The 16,937-nt window shown below is 36.4% G+C and overlaps 1 protein-coding gene across 2 annotated transcripts in view; it reads right to left on the bottom strand.

Annotated features, from left to right (window-relative positions):
• The window catches only part of angel (protein), a 144,319-nt gene that overhangs the window by 91,022 nt on the left and 36,360 nt on the right, over positions 1-16,937 (bottom strand). For both annotated transcript variants that reach the window (XM_069831142.1, XM_069831143.1), the window contains exon 4: positions 16,760-16,935. In XM_069831142.1, the coding sequence (XP_069687243.1) occupies positions 16,760-16,935 (176 nt within the window). The remainder of the gene's footprint in view (positions 1-16,759; positions 16,936-16,937) is intronic.

The following is a 16,937-nucleotide window of genomic DNA, read 5'->3' as shown; positions in this document are numbered from 1 at the left end:
TGCTACGAGGTGTTGTAGTGTAGACGTAAGGTTTCTAATTTCGAAACCAGAGGTTGTAAGTTTGCTTCCTGGCATGGCTGATTTTTTAATTGTATTATTTTATATTTTTAATGACAAGTGTTAGTAGAATTTGTTAATAAACTTGGTTATGCAAGTCTTGCAAACATATTATAGTCCATCATTCGTGGGCTATTATTAGGCACAACCTGGCTTGTATACAAAATTAATAGTTTGCTTCTTAAAAAATCAGAAGCACATCAAATATAAATAAACAAAAATTATGCAAAAATATATATAAACAAAAAAAAAAAAAAAAAAAGGCCTGTGGTAGGGAAAAGTATTTCGTCCACAACCACCTGGTCGGCCGAACATCTCTACAAGGGAAGAGGACTCCTTCTTAATTAGAGAAACTGAAAACCACCCTTTTCGAAGTGCCTCTGAGAAGACATTTTAGACAACGTAGCATAACATCTCGTCAAACTGTGACAAAAGAACATTTGAAAATGGATCATGTCGTGGACAGTCTAGCTTATGCTACTTTCTGGCAGGGCTTTGGCTGGAGAAATGTTAATTGCTACCTGTGAAGAATATAGGTAAACAAAAAATACAGAAAGCTAAACTCCAATATGAACTGAAGAATGGTAAACAGTATCACTTCAGTATTGCTATTATTAAAACAAATAGAACTAAATTCTATATTTACAATGGTAACATATTTTAACGTTGTAGTTAAACATATTTTTAAAAGCTATAAATCACTTATAAATGCAGACAGTTTTATTAACAGACAGAAGTGTTGTCCGGGAAGGGACTGTGTTATTAGCTAAACATTCAATCGACTTCCAGGCGATGTCACCACTTGGTACTTGTGTAAATGGTATTTATAAAAACTCATTAGGGTAAATTTGTAGTGTAAAAAATTAAAACTAACGGAGATTCGAACCTACAACAACCAATGCTATCTGGTTCAGACCCATGTTTAAGCCACCTACACTACAAAGGCTCATACTTTAATCCAGCGTATTATGTAGCTTGCTCGTTCATCTTTGTTTCAATAAATTTTGTACCTATTTCGATAGATTTAGTATTTATCAATTTTATTGCTATTTCACTCTTCAGAGACCCTAATGCAGCTAAAGTCTATCTCGGGTAACTTGACAGCGAAACAAAACAACTTCCACCCCCTCCTTGTAGCCTCTTCATGTCTCCAGCATGAGCATTGCTGTTCCCCTTCCCGCATTCTACTCCCTTGCTTTGCCATAATTCACTTACTTTTAAAAAGTACAGATTTTAAACTGCAATCATCATAATATGAATACAGATAATATAGACAAAAGTGTTTAAATGTCCTTTTCCCAATCACATATGTGAAATAAATACATAATAGTCTTAATTTTAATTAACGACGTTTTATTTAAACTTTGGGGGGTTGTGAGAAAACTTAGAAATGCGGTAGCTCCCCTAGAGTTGTGGTAACTATCCTTGAAGAAAACATTGTTTCTGCAATTGAACGTGTTCGCAAAGTAATTTTTCTGAACTGTTTGCGTAAGATATATAATAATAAATTGAGGAGTCTAGTGAGAGAGGAAGCTATGCCACAAACCATGAAAAATTGAGTTTTGGCCACTTCCAGTATTCTCTTGCCATCTTGCATCTATCATATGAACTAGAACCACGTGACACAGCTCCCGTTCTTTCTGCAGCAGTTGTTCTAAGTTCTTGAATGCATCCTCATCAGCATTTTGAGTGAGAGAAGGAGCAATGCCACTTACTGATGTTGTCTGCTATGTGAGTTACAGACGTACCAACATAGAAATGTTACAGAATGAATTATCAATTATAAAAGAACATATTGTTCCAAAATATAACTGTTGCTCTTATATCTCTCTTCTTTTATGTGTATTAAATCTAAATTTGCATTTTGTCCCCACATTGTAATAAACATGTTGTGTTCATTATGAGAGAGTTGATTTTTTTTCTCAGACTCTTGCACTGGACAAAACAAAAACAATACAGTGTTTAATGGTTTAATGTGTATTATTCCCTCATTGTCAAAGGACTCTATGACTCCATTTAATATTATTTTCTTGTTCCTGGACATATCTATCTACCCAGTGACCGAGATTTTGGCACAACAGAAAAGAAAATCCGAAAAACAGATCATATTTACACACTTGACCAGCAGTGGTATGAAGTAGTGAAAAATGCCAGAGTCAAAACCCCGTTTAAAGTCATTTCAATGACGACAGAAGATTTCAGGAATTTTCAGTAGCTGAACAGTAAAATAGTAAAAAGTGGTGTTGCAATAACTAGTGTTAGCTTTAATATTAGGAAAATAAATGCTGTGCAATTTGATAAATAACCAGACATACTCTTCTTCAAACACATCTATTTTCACATGGAAGAATGGCACGGATTGGAACTCTTCAAGAAGAGGCCAGATCGTCACTCCAAAACCAGGAGAGACCCTGTGGCTGATCATAAAGCCCGGATTTCTAAGCAAAATGCATACTTTTAAAGGTAAGCAGAAAGGTTATACTTCGTAAGACACACGTAGATAAGCAGTTTTAACTAGGTTTGTTAATGCTTATAAAGCTTATTTCGCAGAAAAACTTTTTTGCTTACTTATTTTACGATTTTTAATTGAAACAGCATATTTTATCAAAAAGTGCATATTTCACTCCTAGTCGCCATTTATCACTAATTCCCTTTTTTTTTTTTAATTGACTAATAAAAAATTAACTTCAGCCCAATGCATAAGAAAGCAATGCTAGAGTATGACCCAGGACGTTGCGTAGTTCTAATTAGGAGAGAACCTTGGGATTCTCTGCCAAGCTTCTGCGACTAGGAGGTCAATCGGTTATAGCACTTATCGCATTATTGGAATAATGTCATGTGCATGGATGGTGAATCCCTGAGTTCCAAGCTGCCATGTGCAAGTTGTGCAATACACGTTGGTTCAATAATGTGTGTGTGATTGCTTGCTGTTGTAGTTAAGGAATGTCACCCACAAAAACTTCTCAATCAGCATTCTTACACAAATGTGTAAATGGGTTTGGAAGTAATATTTTCAGTGTCTTATATTGTTTGGTGTGTGAGAAGAGTGTTTCTGCGAAGAAAAAATATGACATTGTGCAGCATATTAATACAACATGGCATAAGGAGAGGTTTAAAAATAAATCTAAGTTAAACCAGGAACTGATTAAAATCAATGTGGGTGAACGATCGAGTTCTAGTGATACATTTTCAAAGGCTTGTGTTTAGCATTAGTGGGTTCCGACATTCTGTTATGGAAATTTAATAAGGTGCAGCTTCGGGTATTTTTAGAAAAAATACACAAACAAAAGGGTGCTGAACGAATCTACATTGCGCACAGCATTTTCAAGGAGTAATTTGTAATATTAGGGATAAACTGAAGCACAAAAACATGGATTTCTATTGGTGAAACCACAGATGCATCAGGACAGTGCGTATGTAGTGCTGTTGTTGGTGCTATGAAAGCAGGCAGCAGATCATTTCTTCTTAATATACAAATACTTGACCAAGTAAACCATTCCACTGTTGCAAAATTTTTCAATGACTCATTATTTTTCTCGTGACCAGAAGCGGTTCGGTATGAAAATGTATTGTTATTACTCAGTAATGCTGCTCCATATAGTGTTAAAGCTGAAGCTGAATTAAAAGATCTTTGCCCTAAATTAGTTCACTTGACGTGTCTTGCTCATGGTTTACATTGGGTCACTGAAATTGTTGGAAGCTAGTATAAAGACGTGGATCTTCTTGTTTCAAGCATGAAGAAAGTGTTTATAAAGTCACCAACTGGAATTTAAAAATTTCGTGAACTCCTTCCAAATTTGTCTGTCATACTACACAGAACATTTCAGTGAAGTGAAAAATGTTTTAGATTTCCTAAATGCAGAAGATGTAGTCAGCATTGCCACAGCCCACAAATGTTTTGCTAAAAACGGCATGGAAGAAAAGATACAGTACATCCATAACCGTTTCTCCAAAATACCCGAAATTTTAAAGCAGTTGGAAGCTCGAAATAATTCCTTGAAACATTCACTTTCTCTGATAGACGAAATTTCGGTAACATTGCCTTCAGAAACATGGGTTTGCAAAAATTGCGTTCGACAAACTCAGTCAGGTATTACAGAAAAATTCCGGTTACAAAACATTGTGTCAAATTTCTAAAAAACTTCTGGTGAAGAAACAGATATTGAAGAGGAATTCAATGAAGAAAAACTATGGTGCTTTTCACATGCACCTGTGATGTCATCATACAGTATTTCAGAGTATTCGTTTTTGTTTATTTTCACCATTATTCGTGCTTATTTTACAGTTTTCATGTATTCGTTTTTGTTTATTTTGGTGCTTATTTTCACCATTTTTCGTGCTTATTTGCTTGCTTATTTTACTCATTGATTTTTCTTAGAAATTCGAGCTTTACGATCATCCTTACATGACTAAACTTCTTGAAGAAATACCATTACTCTATCCACACAGAAGACCCACATTAGCCCTGAAGTTAAAAGATCTCATGGCAAAAATGCCATATATTCCTCCAATTTTTCATAGTGTTTACCAAAAACTAGAATACACAGAAATATTGGACAGTGAAGATACTCCAAAGAGATATGAAGTTGTTTGTCTGTAGTGGATATGTAAGCCTGTTAGCATGATTTACACTAAGGCAACAGTATTTAAACCAGGGTGAAACTATTTGATGTGTGAGTATAAAATTTGTGTTTTCCTTAATTTTTGTATTAATTATACCTACAAGGTCATAATCGATGTTATTCACATTGATATTTTTACTTTTGCATAATTTACCTAACAATAAGTTAAGAAGAAAAAAAAAAGTTACCCCTATATTATACAAATAATGACTCAATACAATGCTCTAGAACAGTGTTTCCCCTAGTAGTTGATACAGCGTCGTTAAATAACCAACTAAAAAAAATAAAAAAAGAACAGTGTTTCACAACCAGTGTGCCAATTCTTAGGTCCACGTGTGCTGCGAAATAATATGAAACTTAAAAAATATATATTAAAATATTTTTCGAAATCATGAGCGTTGCACATTTCGTCCCCATATTTCATTTTGGTGGAATGTTAAGAGTTAAGTTACTACAGTTCAGGACAAAAGTAACGTTCTTAGTTTCAGGAAGTAACAGAGGCACTCACCCCATACCGCCCACTGTAAATATGAGTGAACAAAAGGCAACCCTTCTCATACAAAGAAAGTTGAGTTGTCTTCATGCGGTGGTGTAGTACAAGCTACAATAGTCGCTATTTATTGCGGCAATAAATGGTAATGGTACTGTGAAATTCAGCTTTAGGAAAACCAGAGAACAAATACGTTTTTCAGTCCTTTCTCTTGCTTCTTGCAAGTGTGTTGTGCAGAGTTTGAAGTGAATCAGTATAATACAACAAAGCGACCCAAAGAACATGAAAGTGAAGGAAATGTTAGTGAAATTACGAAAAAATTTAAAATAGTATGCAATTGCGTTACAGATACATACATTCGGGAAAATAATTTAATGTGGGAAGATTATGTTAGTATCTGCACGGATGGAGCTGAGGCGATGACCGGAAAAGTGAAAGGTTTCAAAGCTAAAGTCCGCGAGATTAATCTTAAAATAAGATTCGATCATTGTTTTCTACATCGAGAATCGATTGTTGCTAAAACATTGTCGGTTCCTCTTAAGACAATCCTAGAAGATGTTATCAAAATTGTTAATTTTGTAAAGTCATGTCCCCTGAATTCGCGCCTGTTTTCAGCCCTTTGTCAAGAAATGGGTTCTGGTCACATGTCTCTTCTGTTTCACACTGAAGTTAAATGGTAATCACGTGGCAAAGTACTCTCGAGAGTTTTTGAATTTCATGAAGAGCTGAAAACATTTTTAATCTCGCATAATCATAAATTTGCTGCATTATTTTCTAATGAAAACTGGGTATCTAAATTAGCCTACTTGTCAGATATCTTCTCTCAGTTAAATGAACTGAACAGAAAAATGCAAGGTAAAGAGGAGAATATCTTTAGCACTACAGATAAAATTGAAGGTTTCAGAGGAAAATTAAAGCTGTGGTTGGAATATCTTTAAAGTGGTTCATGTGAAATGTTTGAAAATTTGTTATCTTTAGAAGTTGATGTCACGATCATTCCGTTAATTGTAGAGCACATAAAAGTTCTTCACGACAAGTTCGGAGAATATTTTCCTACTTATGGTCATGAATGGGACTGGATTTGCGATTCCTTCAATACAAGTGTCACTGAAATGTCTCTATCTTTACATGCCCAGAAAGAGTTTATTGCCTTGAGAGCAGACAAAACCCTTAAAATTAAATTCTCTGTGGTTCCGCTGGATACTTTCTGGCTCTCGTTAAAGACTAAATATCCTGTACTATCAGCTATGTCCATGAAAATGCTTCTGCCATTTTCAACCACACGAACTTGGTTTCTCAGCATTAAATGATATCAAAACTGAAAAACGCGAGAGACTGCGGCAGTAGATGAAGAAATGAAAGTTGCCTTGTCATCAGTTGCTCCAAAGATTGGTTTGATATGTGCAACCAAACAGGCTCAATTATCTCACTAACAGGTATGCATTTTAATTTTTTTTTATTTTAATAATGTTTTGAGTTCTTTGACTGAAGCTTACATCCGTTAATTGAATGCAACCACATTTGGAGTTAAAATAAATGAGAATGTTATTGGATTTATTTATATAATTGTGTATGATAAGAATATATAGTAGCAAAGTAATGTACGCATTTTTTTTTTTTTTCGTTGTTGGTAACTCTATAGCATCTACTAGATGCTTTATGGTTGTGCTAACAGATGGAGTTACTTGTCAACAATGTGACGCTGAAACGTGTGTTCAGGTTACTGCCCAGCGACAGTCCTGATGTATTTTTTTTATATTTGTGATGATTGGTTAATTAATATTAACCCGGCAAACTCACAATCACATTCACATTCATACAAATTTCCAGACTCTAGACACCCAGGGAATTCTTCTTCTTCAAGAAAAATTCACCGAGCGCCGAGCCTGGGAATCGAACCCGGGACCTCCTGATCTGGAAGCCAGCATGCTGACCAACAGACCACGGAGGCAGTCGCGCATATTTAAAGGTTATATTTGTGTCCTGTTTAAAAGCAAGATTTATAGTTACGCCAAATATTACTAATTTCCCTGTTTCTGTACAAATTCTATGTTTGAAAATGTAGGTGTGCCAGTATGAATTAGGACTTAACTTCGGTGTGCCGAAGATTAAAAAAGATTGCGGAACACTGCTCTAGAAAACCCAATTTATTTCCATTTCTTGTCAAAGTGGCATAGCTCCCTCTCTCACTAGACCCCTCAATTTGTGTGTGTGTGTGTGTGTGTGTGTGTGCGTGCGTGCAGGGTGCGAATTAAAGGGGGGAATGGGGAAATTTCCCTCCTGTTGGAAAGTTATCCTCCTCTCATAAATTCATATTAACATCCCTGCCAGGAATAACTTCTATCCCATCCCCTCACAAAATCTAATTGTTTTAATACGAGTATACTTCATAATATTTATGTATTATCACCAGCAAGCTGACAACAATCAGTAACTTAGGAATTACACATCTCATCTTAAACATGCTTATGGATATTATTATTATTATTATTATTATTATTATTATTATTATTATTATCATCATCAAGATGCAAGACAAGAAATTCTGTGCAACCAAGTGTTGAGCCGTAACAAATGAGGATAATAATTTTATGTGTGATATTTTCTATCTAGGATTCTATCCCCACCTCATCAGAAATCTTAATTCGCATCCTGTGTGTGTGTGTGTGTGTGTGTGTGTGTGTGTGTGTGTGTGTACCGTATACAGTGTATATAGATCTACGAGTAATATAAATATATTATCGAATTGTAGTGTTAACAGTGCAGTTTAAACAGTACAGTAGGCTTATATAGGCCTAGTGAGTGAGATTTGTAATGGCAGAAAACTCGATCGTAAAACATAAGCCCGGTACAGCATTAAGAAGTGGGGACAAGAGATGCATTTTTAATGTGTTTAATTCATTGAAGGAACAATATCCTACCATGACTCTTGAAGAACTGACTGAAATGACGGGAAAACAGACTCTATTGATATTAGTGACTGAAAAGATATGTAGGCCTAGTTATTAAATATAAATATCCCTTGTGTATTATTTTCTGACGTAATTTTTTTAAATGCTGACTTTTCATCTGTAGGCTATATTTTTATTTTTGGTTAGATTAATTCAACTTTCGTACATGGAACATATGACGTACTTCTCACAGCCTTATTTTTATATTTTAGTAAGATTGTTATTATAGTATAAGATACACACTACAGAGTAATGAATTCATATGGGCAATGTTTTTGAAATAGACCGTAGTGTTCTCCCCTCTGCCAGTAGCAAAGGGGATGAGTCCCTATCAGGTTATCTTGGATAGACTTTAGAATTAACCCTTCGTTTTATTTTATAACATGTTTTACAATAAAATACAGCACATTTACAGGGTTTAATTGTGTCATCTTGTGAACTGGAGCTTCAAGGAGACGGCATGAGCGCTGTTCTGTTTCTGGGAACTTACACATTTGTCGCCGGCCCATTCTTTTTGAACTTTAATGTACATATGGTAATAATTAACTGTCTCATTTCTGAACTACAGTAACATCAGTATCAGCTGGAGAACCAGTGCACAGTGGGCCAGACTGAGTAAAAAATGGGACAAAATTGAAAAAATGAACTTTTTTTACAATACTTTTGACAGTGTATACTCATAGTAGAGGTCCTGGAGAGTAGTAAACTCATGATGCATCATCGATAACATGTTTTAACAACTGTGGCTACAGCCTTGAAAGAGAGCTATTGTAACCAGGCGATAGTGCACCAGTAAGTCCTAGGCCGTGCGCTTGAGACAGTGGTGTGTGTTACGTGGTCACATTTGTGAATAAAGAAATAACAATGGCTAAGAATGTTAGAACAAAGAGTAGGTTTTATTAGGAATACACGTAATTTTGAATTGGTTTATATAGAGTGTAAATATTTGTGATAACTTGGAGGAATGCAATTTAAGCTAATATATTTTAGTTTTCAATATTTAAAGAGGGTTATAAAGTGAGTGTCACTCGATGTTACGAAAACTTTTGTGTTGATGGTTTAAACAGACCCTATAGATTGCAGAAAAGTCGTATTCAGCTGCAGCTACTTGCACTTTTCTGATTAATGTGCGAAAATTCAGATACCTACGTACAGTATTATTCATTACTAGACTTCGTTGAATTGCCACACGCAGCATGCAATCAGGTTGCCGATGTACGGTAGTATAGAGGAGGTAAGCGACCTCCCGGTCTCATAGTATAAGCAGTTCATGTTAAGAGATGTGACCGGTCCAAATAGATAAAGCACCTACAGTTAATGCATATCTATATAAGCACTTGTTTTTGCATTACTGTGGTTGGAATAGTCAAAGCTTAACATTTGTTCAGTGCAGACAAGAATTCAATCAAACATACTACAATGAGAGTGTTGCTGTTCCAAACAATTGCCCCTGGAATACCCTTACCCCCGCAGCCAGTCTTGACCCGTTGGAAAACGTGGTTGGATGCTGTTAATTATTATGCAGAATATTATGGCAAAATAATGGTAACTGATGCATTGGATAGCACAGGCAGTTCCGCTGTTGCAGCTGTAAAATCACTGCCTTCTGAACAGCTATTGGAAGATATTCTGTTCATTGATTCTAATTTTAAAATCGTGTCCAAAAGCATCACCCTGTTAGAATCGTCTAAACTAAAACTCTCAGACGTCCTTAATATAGTGGATAAAGTATCACAAACCGTTATCCAAAATAACAATTCACTAATTTCAGAAAAAGTGAAATGTAAGTTGAGAAATATTATTGCTAAAAATCCTGCCTATTCACAGCTTCGTATTATAAATGATGTACTATCAGATCAAGACAAGATGTCTAAAGTTGATGTACTAAAAAGTAGTGACTTCCCGTTCTTCAAATATGCACCTATTACACTTTACCAATATAAAAACTGTTTGAGTGACCATCGGAGGAGGTTCATTTTGCAGTCGCTCAAAATGTACGTAACTCTTCACTGCAATGCATATATTCAAGGATGATGTATCTTACATTAAATTTTAAGAATATATATATATATATATATATATATATATATATATATATATATATATATATATATATATATATCTCACTACAAAATAATTGCGTATTTACATGTTTAGACATTTGCTACTTCAATGATCATTCATTATATTTCTTGAATGCAGGATACAGGTTGTATTGTAACCGCAGTATACTGCTCATTGTTTACATTAGAGGTATACTCCATGCGTTGCACGCCCCCTTCTCATACAGTCTATACCGCGTGCGTAGTAAACCTTACGATTCTCGTGGTAATTCCACGAAGTCTATTCATTACTATTCCAGATGACCGCTGTTTTTTACACTGTGAAATCATGGAAGCCTTGCTACAAAATAATAATGATAAGACAGCTGTTCATGAGTTTGTTATTTCATAATTAGGATTACGTGAAAATTGTCAACAAGATTTTCTTCAGAATTAAAGAACAAAAAATAGTTCATTCTGCAGTAATTTGAATAAAAGATAGCAGAATTGCTACAGAATGAAAAATAAATAGGAAGAAAAATATGGCAGTTCACTGGATCAAGAATTTAAACTGCCCCATGTAATAAATTTCATGTTCAACATGTGGCTGGATGTTCATAGTCGTATAGTCATTCTGGTCATCCAAGAAAAATGTTCTCTGAATCATCTAAGAAGACCAAGAGGAGAAAAACTGAACATCTCAGAGAAGCTGCTGATCCTGTTGCGCTTGTTCTTGCTACTCGGATAAGTATGAAGGCTTCTGGTAAAGAGAAGCAGCTAAACTAATGGAAAATGCTGCAAGAACACCAACCCATGCGGCAAAAATTCCAACTGCATATAACGAGCATAGTGGTTCCTGCAAAAAATGTTGCAAAATATAATGGTGATGACGTTTTAGCCCTGATAATGGATACGAAATTATCTAAGTACCAGTACACTTTATTGAGACTACAAGAAAAATGTAGAAATGTAGATTTATATCCAGCGTACAATGAAGTTCGAGAAGCAAAGCTGCATTGCTATCTATGTGATATTACTCTGACAGAAATAAGTGCAGAAGTGAAGTTACAGAGTCTGTTAGATCATACAGCCAGACGAATTTATGAAAAGGAGAAAGGAAGAAATTCATAGTTGGTTTCCAAATGAGATGGGACTTCTTGTGGACAAACCTAAACCAGGAGAGAGTGGAACCTCAAGCAACGGGAATACTCCTAGAAGATTCTTCTCAAATCCTGAATTAACATATCCATCACCGGGATAGATAAAGACTTAATTATACGTTTTGCAGTTGTTCTTCGAGTAATTTCTAACGGAAGAGACATTAAAATTGATTCTTTGTATCAATATACGCTAGAAAATCCAAAATTGTTCGTTCAGAAGTATCCCTAGTTTAACTTCCCAGCTAGCGTACACAAAATTCTCATCCATGGGTCCCAGATTATTAACTCAGCTCTGCTTCCAATTGCAGTTATCTGAGGAGGTTCAGGAGGCTCATAATAAAGATATTAAAATAATATATCGAGAGCCCCACACAAGGAATAGTTCTCGTAAAAATACAATGACAGATTTAGTCAACAACCTTCTCATATCTTCGGATCCTTTCATTTCAAATATCAAGAAAGTCACATGAAAACACAAAACTCCCTTGTGGAAGGAAGGATTACAGCTATTGAAAGACTCTAGTGAGGAAGAAGAAGAAAGTGCCATTCATGAAGAAAATGTCAGTAATGAAAATGTAATGATGAGGAATCAGATATTGAATAAAAAACTATTATGTTGTGAAAGTGCTTTTAACTTAAAGAAAAAGTGAAAACTATTGAATAACTATTGATTTTATGCATCCAAGGAAACAATAGAAACATAAAATAATTTTGTCCCATTTTGAGTCGATTCTGGCCCACTGTGCAGTGGTTTGAACAGGATGGGGTCATGGTCCATACATGTCTTCTCACAACACCGACAGGAAAAATGTTTTACATTTGGAGACACTGCATGACCTCCTACAATACTGAATACAATAGCCTCTGATCTTTCTGTGCGCTGTTTGTAACATGAGCGAGCTTTGGCAAATATTGGTCAAAGTATGTAGATTTGTATAGAGAACATTCATACCCACATTCACTTTTATATATTAGATATTGGATTAATATGCACTGAGTGTACTATGTTAGATTCCATGTTTAAAGCAACGAAACAGGAAGTAATTCTGTAGGCGAGGAGTGATTGTGGGCTAGGGAGGTAGCTTGTACAGCACTGACTCATTCACTGAGAACATAAATTTTCAATAGAATTTATAATGCGAAAATTCATCTGCTAGAAACAAACTGGAAATACAATCAGTGTATTCCAAATCTCACTGGCCCTATGGACATCAATGACGTCACACTGCAGTGAAATAGGAACAAAACTGCTGGAGGGTTCAATGGCTATCATGGTGGCTGTGCAAGTTGTTGTATGTGCTATGCTAGCAAGATTTTGCGAAATTTTCATACTGTCATCTCACTCAAAGAAAAGAGAGCAAAAACAATTTATTTCTTGAACCAGTAGTAATAACTGATCCATTGACATATTCGTTCATTAGCCATTAACATATTTTTTTACATTGTGTTCATTACAAACAACACAGGAGAACATACCACCATGACACAACATGTCATTCGTCTGTTAATTCCCACCCCATACAAGAACCAATCAGATACACTGATGGTGGCTGATGGATACTGCCACCACCTCTGCCAGCAGATGGAACTGGTATGACAGCACTAGAGCATCAGTAACGTCTTCGCTGAAATTCGGAACACCATGATGCCATCAAATTGCTCAGTGCTGAGATTTGAAACACGCTCAAAACCAACCAAACGCAGTGCAATGTTGTCTTGTTCGGGAGGACAATGTTGCCAAACTTACAATGCCAGACCACATGCATTGTATGTACTGGTACCTAGTTGCTTTTGTGTCCTGTGTTATTGTCGCTATTATTGCCAGTGTAAGAGCATTTCAAATACTCCATCATACACGTATTATAAATATTCTGGTGAAAACTGCAAAGTGTTTGACTTAATCTGAACTCGCTCCACAACTATGTGGCAACTGAGGTTGTACTGACAGTAACAGGATGTCACTTCCACTTCATAAAGTGGAAACTGATATGGAGCAGTTGTGGTGTCCAGTCGGAGAGCTTTAGGCTAGTTTTACAAGACTTTGAAATGCAACAATAGAGAACTGGTTCACATACACTGGAGAAAGTAAACCACGCAGGGATGTGAAAGTTGTTGTTAAGATGATTCCTAACAGTATCAAAACAATATGACAATATACTGTTAATGACCACCACTTAGATGTCAGCATGTGTTTACTCAATGCATTCTCCAGTCCATGTGACTCAGCTTCCTATTCCTAGATTTTGGAGTTTTGTTCAGGCCTAAAACTTCCCAAAAGACATCACATCCACACTAGTGCATAGGGTACCATTATTAACTTTTAGTGCATATAAATCCGGTATGTAATTATAATAATGCTAAAAGGATGTATGTTCATGTCTGTGAATTGTGCCAGCTGAACAACACATTAGCTCAACACGAAGCAGTTCAAGAAGCTGTTAAGAATGTCTTGTTTCATGTTGATTTCATCAATAAAACTGCTCTCATAACACAGGGACTAACAAAATAATTATAACAATAAAATTGTTACCATAATAACCATAACCATAGTGCTTCTGTACAAAACATGTGAAATATTACATAAAAAGCATGCTCTTTCAGATGATATTAAAAAAAAAAAAGGTGTCATTTAAAAGTGTTCTCTATGACGTCATAATTCGCGTAACAATAGTGTCACAAATATTATGTTTGCATAAAAATATTCCTTTCTAAATATAAGACTTGATGTGTCTGAGCTTTATGTCCAAAATCTTCTTATTCAATTTTAATTATTGCAATAATGCAATACTTTTGAAAAACCCTCCAACCCCACATGCTCTTATTTTTACTGCTATCTCATTTAAAGCTTCTAATTCACTTTTTTGATCTCCCAAGTCATGATGCATTGTTTTCTTTCAGAACTTCTTTAAAATATATTTCCCATTTGTCAATAAGTATGGAATTTAACTATTATCTTCTTTTATAACTTTTTCTTAGATTATTTAACATTGTGGTACCTGTCTGGAGCGTTTTGGTCGTGTCTGGTTGCCTTGGGTGTGTGAGTGCGCATCCAGCAGAAAGGAAGGCGCAGGGAAACAAAACTCGAGCTTCGGTAGGCGCTGAAGCGCGGTATGGAGTGAGGGGAAGGAAAACTACGAGACGACGAGGAGCGGAGAGAGCAGGGGAAAACATCTGGAAGCAGTTCTCTCCCGAAGATTCTGTAAGCCACGCGGATAGAAGTTTCGAGATGTTATGATTTAATAATAAAAGCGCGAGCAGTCTTCAGAGGAGTTAGTTAGTCTTCAGTCAGCCTTCAAGTCTTGTCTTGGACAAGGGAGACGTATCCAGAGGATCTGAGTTCAAGGTGCACTGAACTTGAGTAGGTCCATAACTGTGGCAGCGTCCAGGCAAGTGCGGCATATCCGGAAGTCTTGGGTTCGCAGTGCAGTGAACTGTATCTGGAAGGCTTGGATTCGACGTACAGTGAACTTGAGTGAGTGAGCTAGAAGAACTAGCCAGAGCGAACGAACTGTGAACTGAGAAATGACAGTTTTGTTCTGCACATAGTGCTTGTGAACATTAGTCGAAATTAGGAGTGCACTGTTCTTCTTCTCAATAATACCCATGTATTGTCATTGTCGTTCTGTGGAGTGCAATAACGACTACTGTGTTGCTGTGTTGAGTGGAATACACATTGTTGACAGGTGTGTGGTTAAAGGTAGAAATAAAAGTCACATTGTTTTATAAAAGTTACAATATCTTACATGCTTCTGTGGTTTGTTTATCACCCAAGTAGCTTTTCACAGTGGAACACGTCTTTTCCAAACTTTAGATTTTTCTCTTCTGTTATCATTTTCCTAATTTTCCCTTTTATTCTTTTAAAATCTTGAAAGCATACTTAAATCCACTGTCAGCTTCCTGGACCTGTCACAGCTTCACTGGAGCCCCTTTCCCTTTACCTATTCTTTCAGGATTCTTATTAGACCTTAACCACTACTTTGGAGGTACCAGAGACTAAGTCCCCGAAGTACATCACCCTGACAAGCAATCCCCTAATTCAGCATTGCCCACCTCTAGATTAGAAGGGATAGAATTAGTAATAGAGAGATTAGAGATCAAGTTGGTATTAAACCATTGCAAGAGTACATTGAGGAAAAGAGTTTACAATCGTTTGAACATGTAAAAAGGATGGTACCGGAGAGGTTACCAAGAGGAACGAACATTGGAGATGACAATAGAGAATAAGAAGCGCACAATGGGAAGATTAAGAATGATATATAGTAGTTGGACTACATAAGAGAGAACTTAAATCCAAGAGGAATGGAATGGACTATAGTGATGAATGAAAAATCTTGGGAAAACAGAGATTCTGGAGGAGGCTAAGTCTGATGACCCGTATAAATATTGTGACAGCCGGGAGTCTATCATGCAGGGCAGGGCGCGCGAGAGGACAGGCGGCGCGGCGAAAGGGTAAGGAAGCTGCAGCCGCGCAGGTCTGGAGGGGACAGATGTAAGGGGAACGTCTGCATGCCGAGAGGGGAAGAAAAACTGACTGCGATGGATGTAAAGGAAGACTGGCCGGCGCGAAGCAAGAGGGGGAAGCTGGAAGTTTCGAAAAGTTACGCGAGCCGTTGTTGTAACAAAACGTCTAGAAATCGAAAAGACGAGCACGTGTAATTTAGTAATAAATACAGGACGCGAAGAGAAGCCAGTTCAGTTTAGAACAGCGAGTCAGTCTTGTCAAGCAGCAGTGGACGAGCTAGGAAGCCAGCCTTCGAGACCTGGGTTCGACTTGAGGAGGACTGCGAGTGCGGCGTATCCGGAAGTCTTGAGTTCGAGTGCAGTGGACTGTCTCTGGAAGTCTTGGGTTCGAATACTGTGAACTTGAGTGAATGAGCTAGAAGAACTAGCCAAGGCAACGAACTGTGGACTGAGAACTGACAATTTTGTTTCGTAAATAGTGCTCTGTGAACATTAGTTGAGATTAGCAGCACATTGTTGTTCTCAATAATTCAAGTGAATTGTCATCGTCGTCTGTGGAGTGCAATAACGACTACTGTGTTGCTGTGTGGAGTGAAATACCCATTGTTGACGGGAGTATTTAAATTCAGTTATAGAAAGTCATTATTGTTGTGAATAAAAGCAACATTGTTGTGTGAAATAAAAGTCACAATATAAAGAAATGTCCAATAGAGGAAGGAGATTCTTTTGAATTCTGTCCTATCTTGTGGAACTTTTTTATTAATCCATTCAAATACAATATACCTACAACACGATTATTCCCAAACTACTACGAAAAACAAAGATTATATTTAAACATTTCATATGCCAGACTTATTCCAGTATAATTTCAGAAAATATTTTTCTAATGTTTCATAATTTTAAATTTTTTAATAAAATTTCTTAATTACGAATACATACAATTATGTAGAAGTAAATAGAACACACATGTACATACCTCAGCATTTGCTTCTTTAATCTCAGTAAGCAAAAGCTTGCTGCGATGTTCCCATGTGAGGGCTTCAGACTTATGCTCATGATAAAGGTAGGTATGACCCCGCAACAAATCTTGGGCCAGTACATTATACGACATGATTGTGAAAATTAGATGGTAAGTCGTTTCCTTTGGTTTACCT

This window comes from Periplaneta americana, chromosome 7, assembly GCF_040183065.1.
Source record: "Periplaneta americana isolate PAMFEO1 chromosome 7, P.americana_PAMFEO1_priV1, whole genome shotgun sequence".
Classification (NCBI taxonomy): Eukaryota; Metazoa; Arthropoda; class Insecta; order Blattodea; family Blattidae; genus Periplaneta; species Periplaneta americana.
Note: the sequence above shows the minus strand (reverse complement) of the source record. Positions and strands in the feature narration are given on the sequence as shown.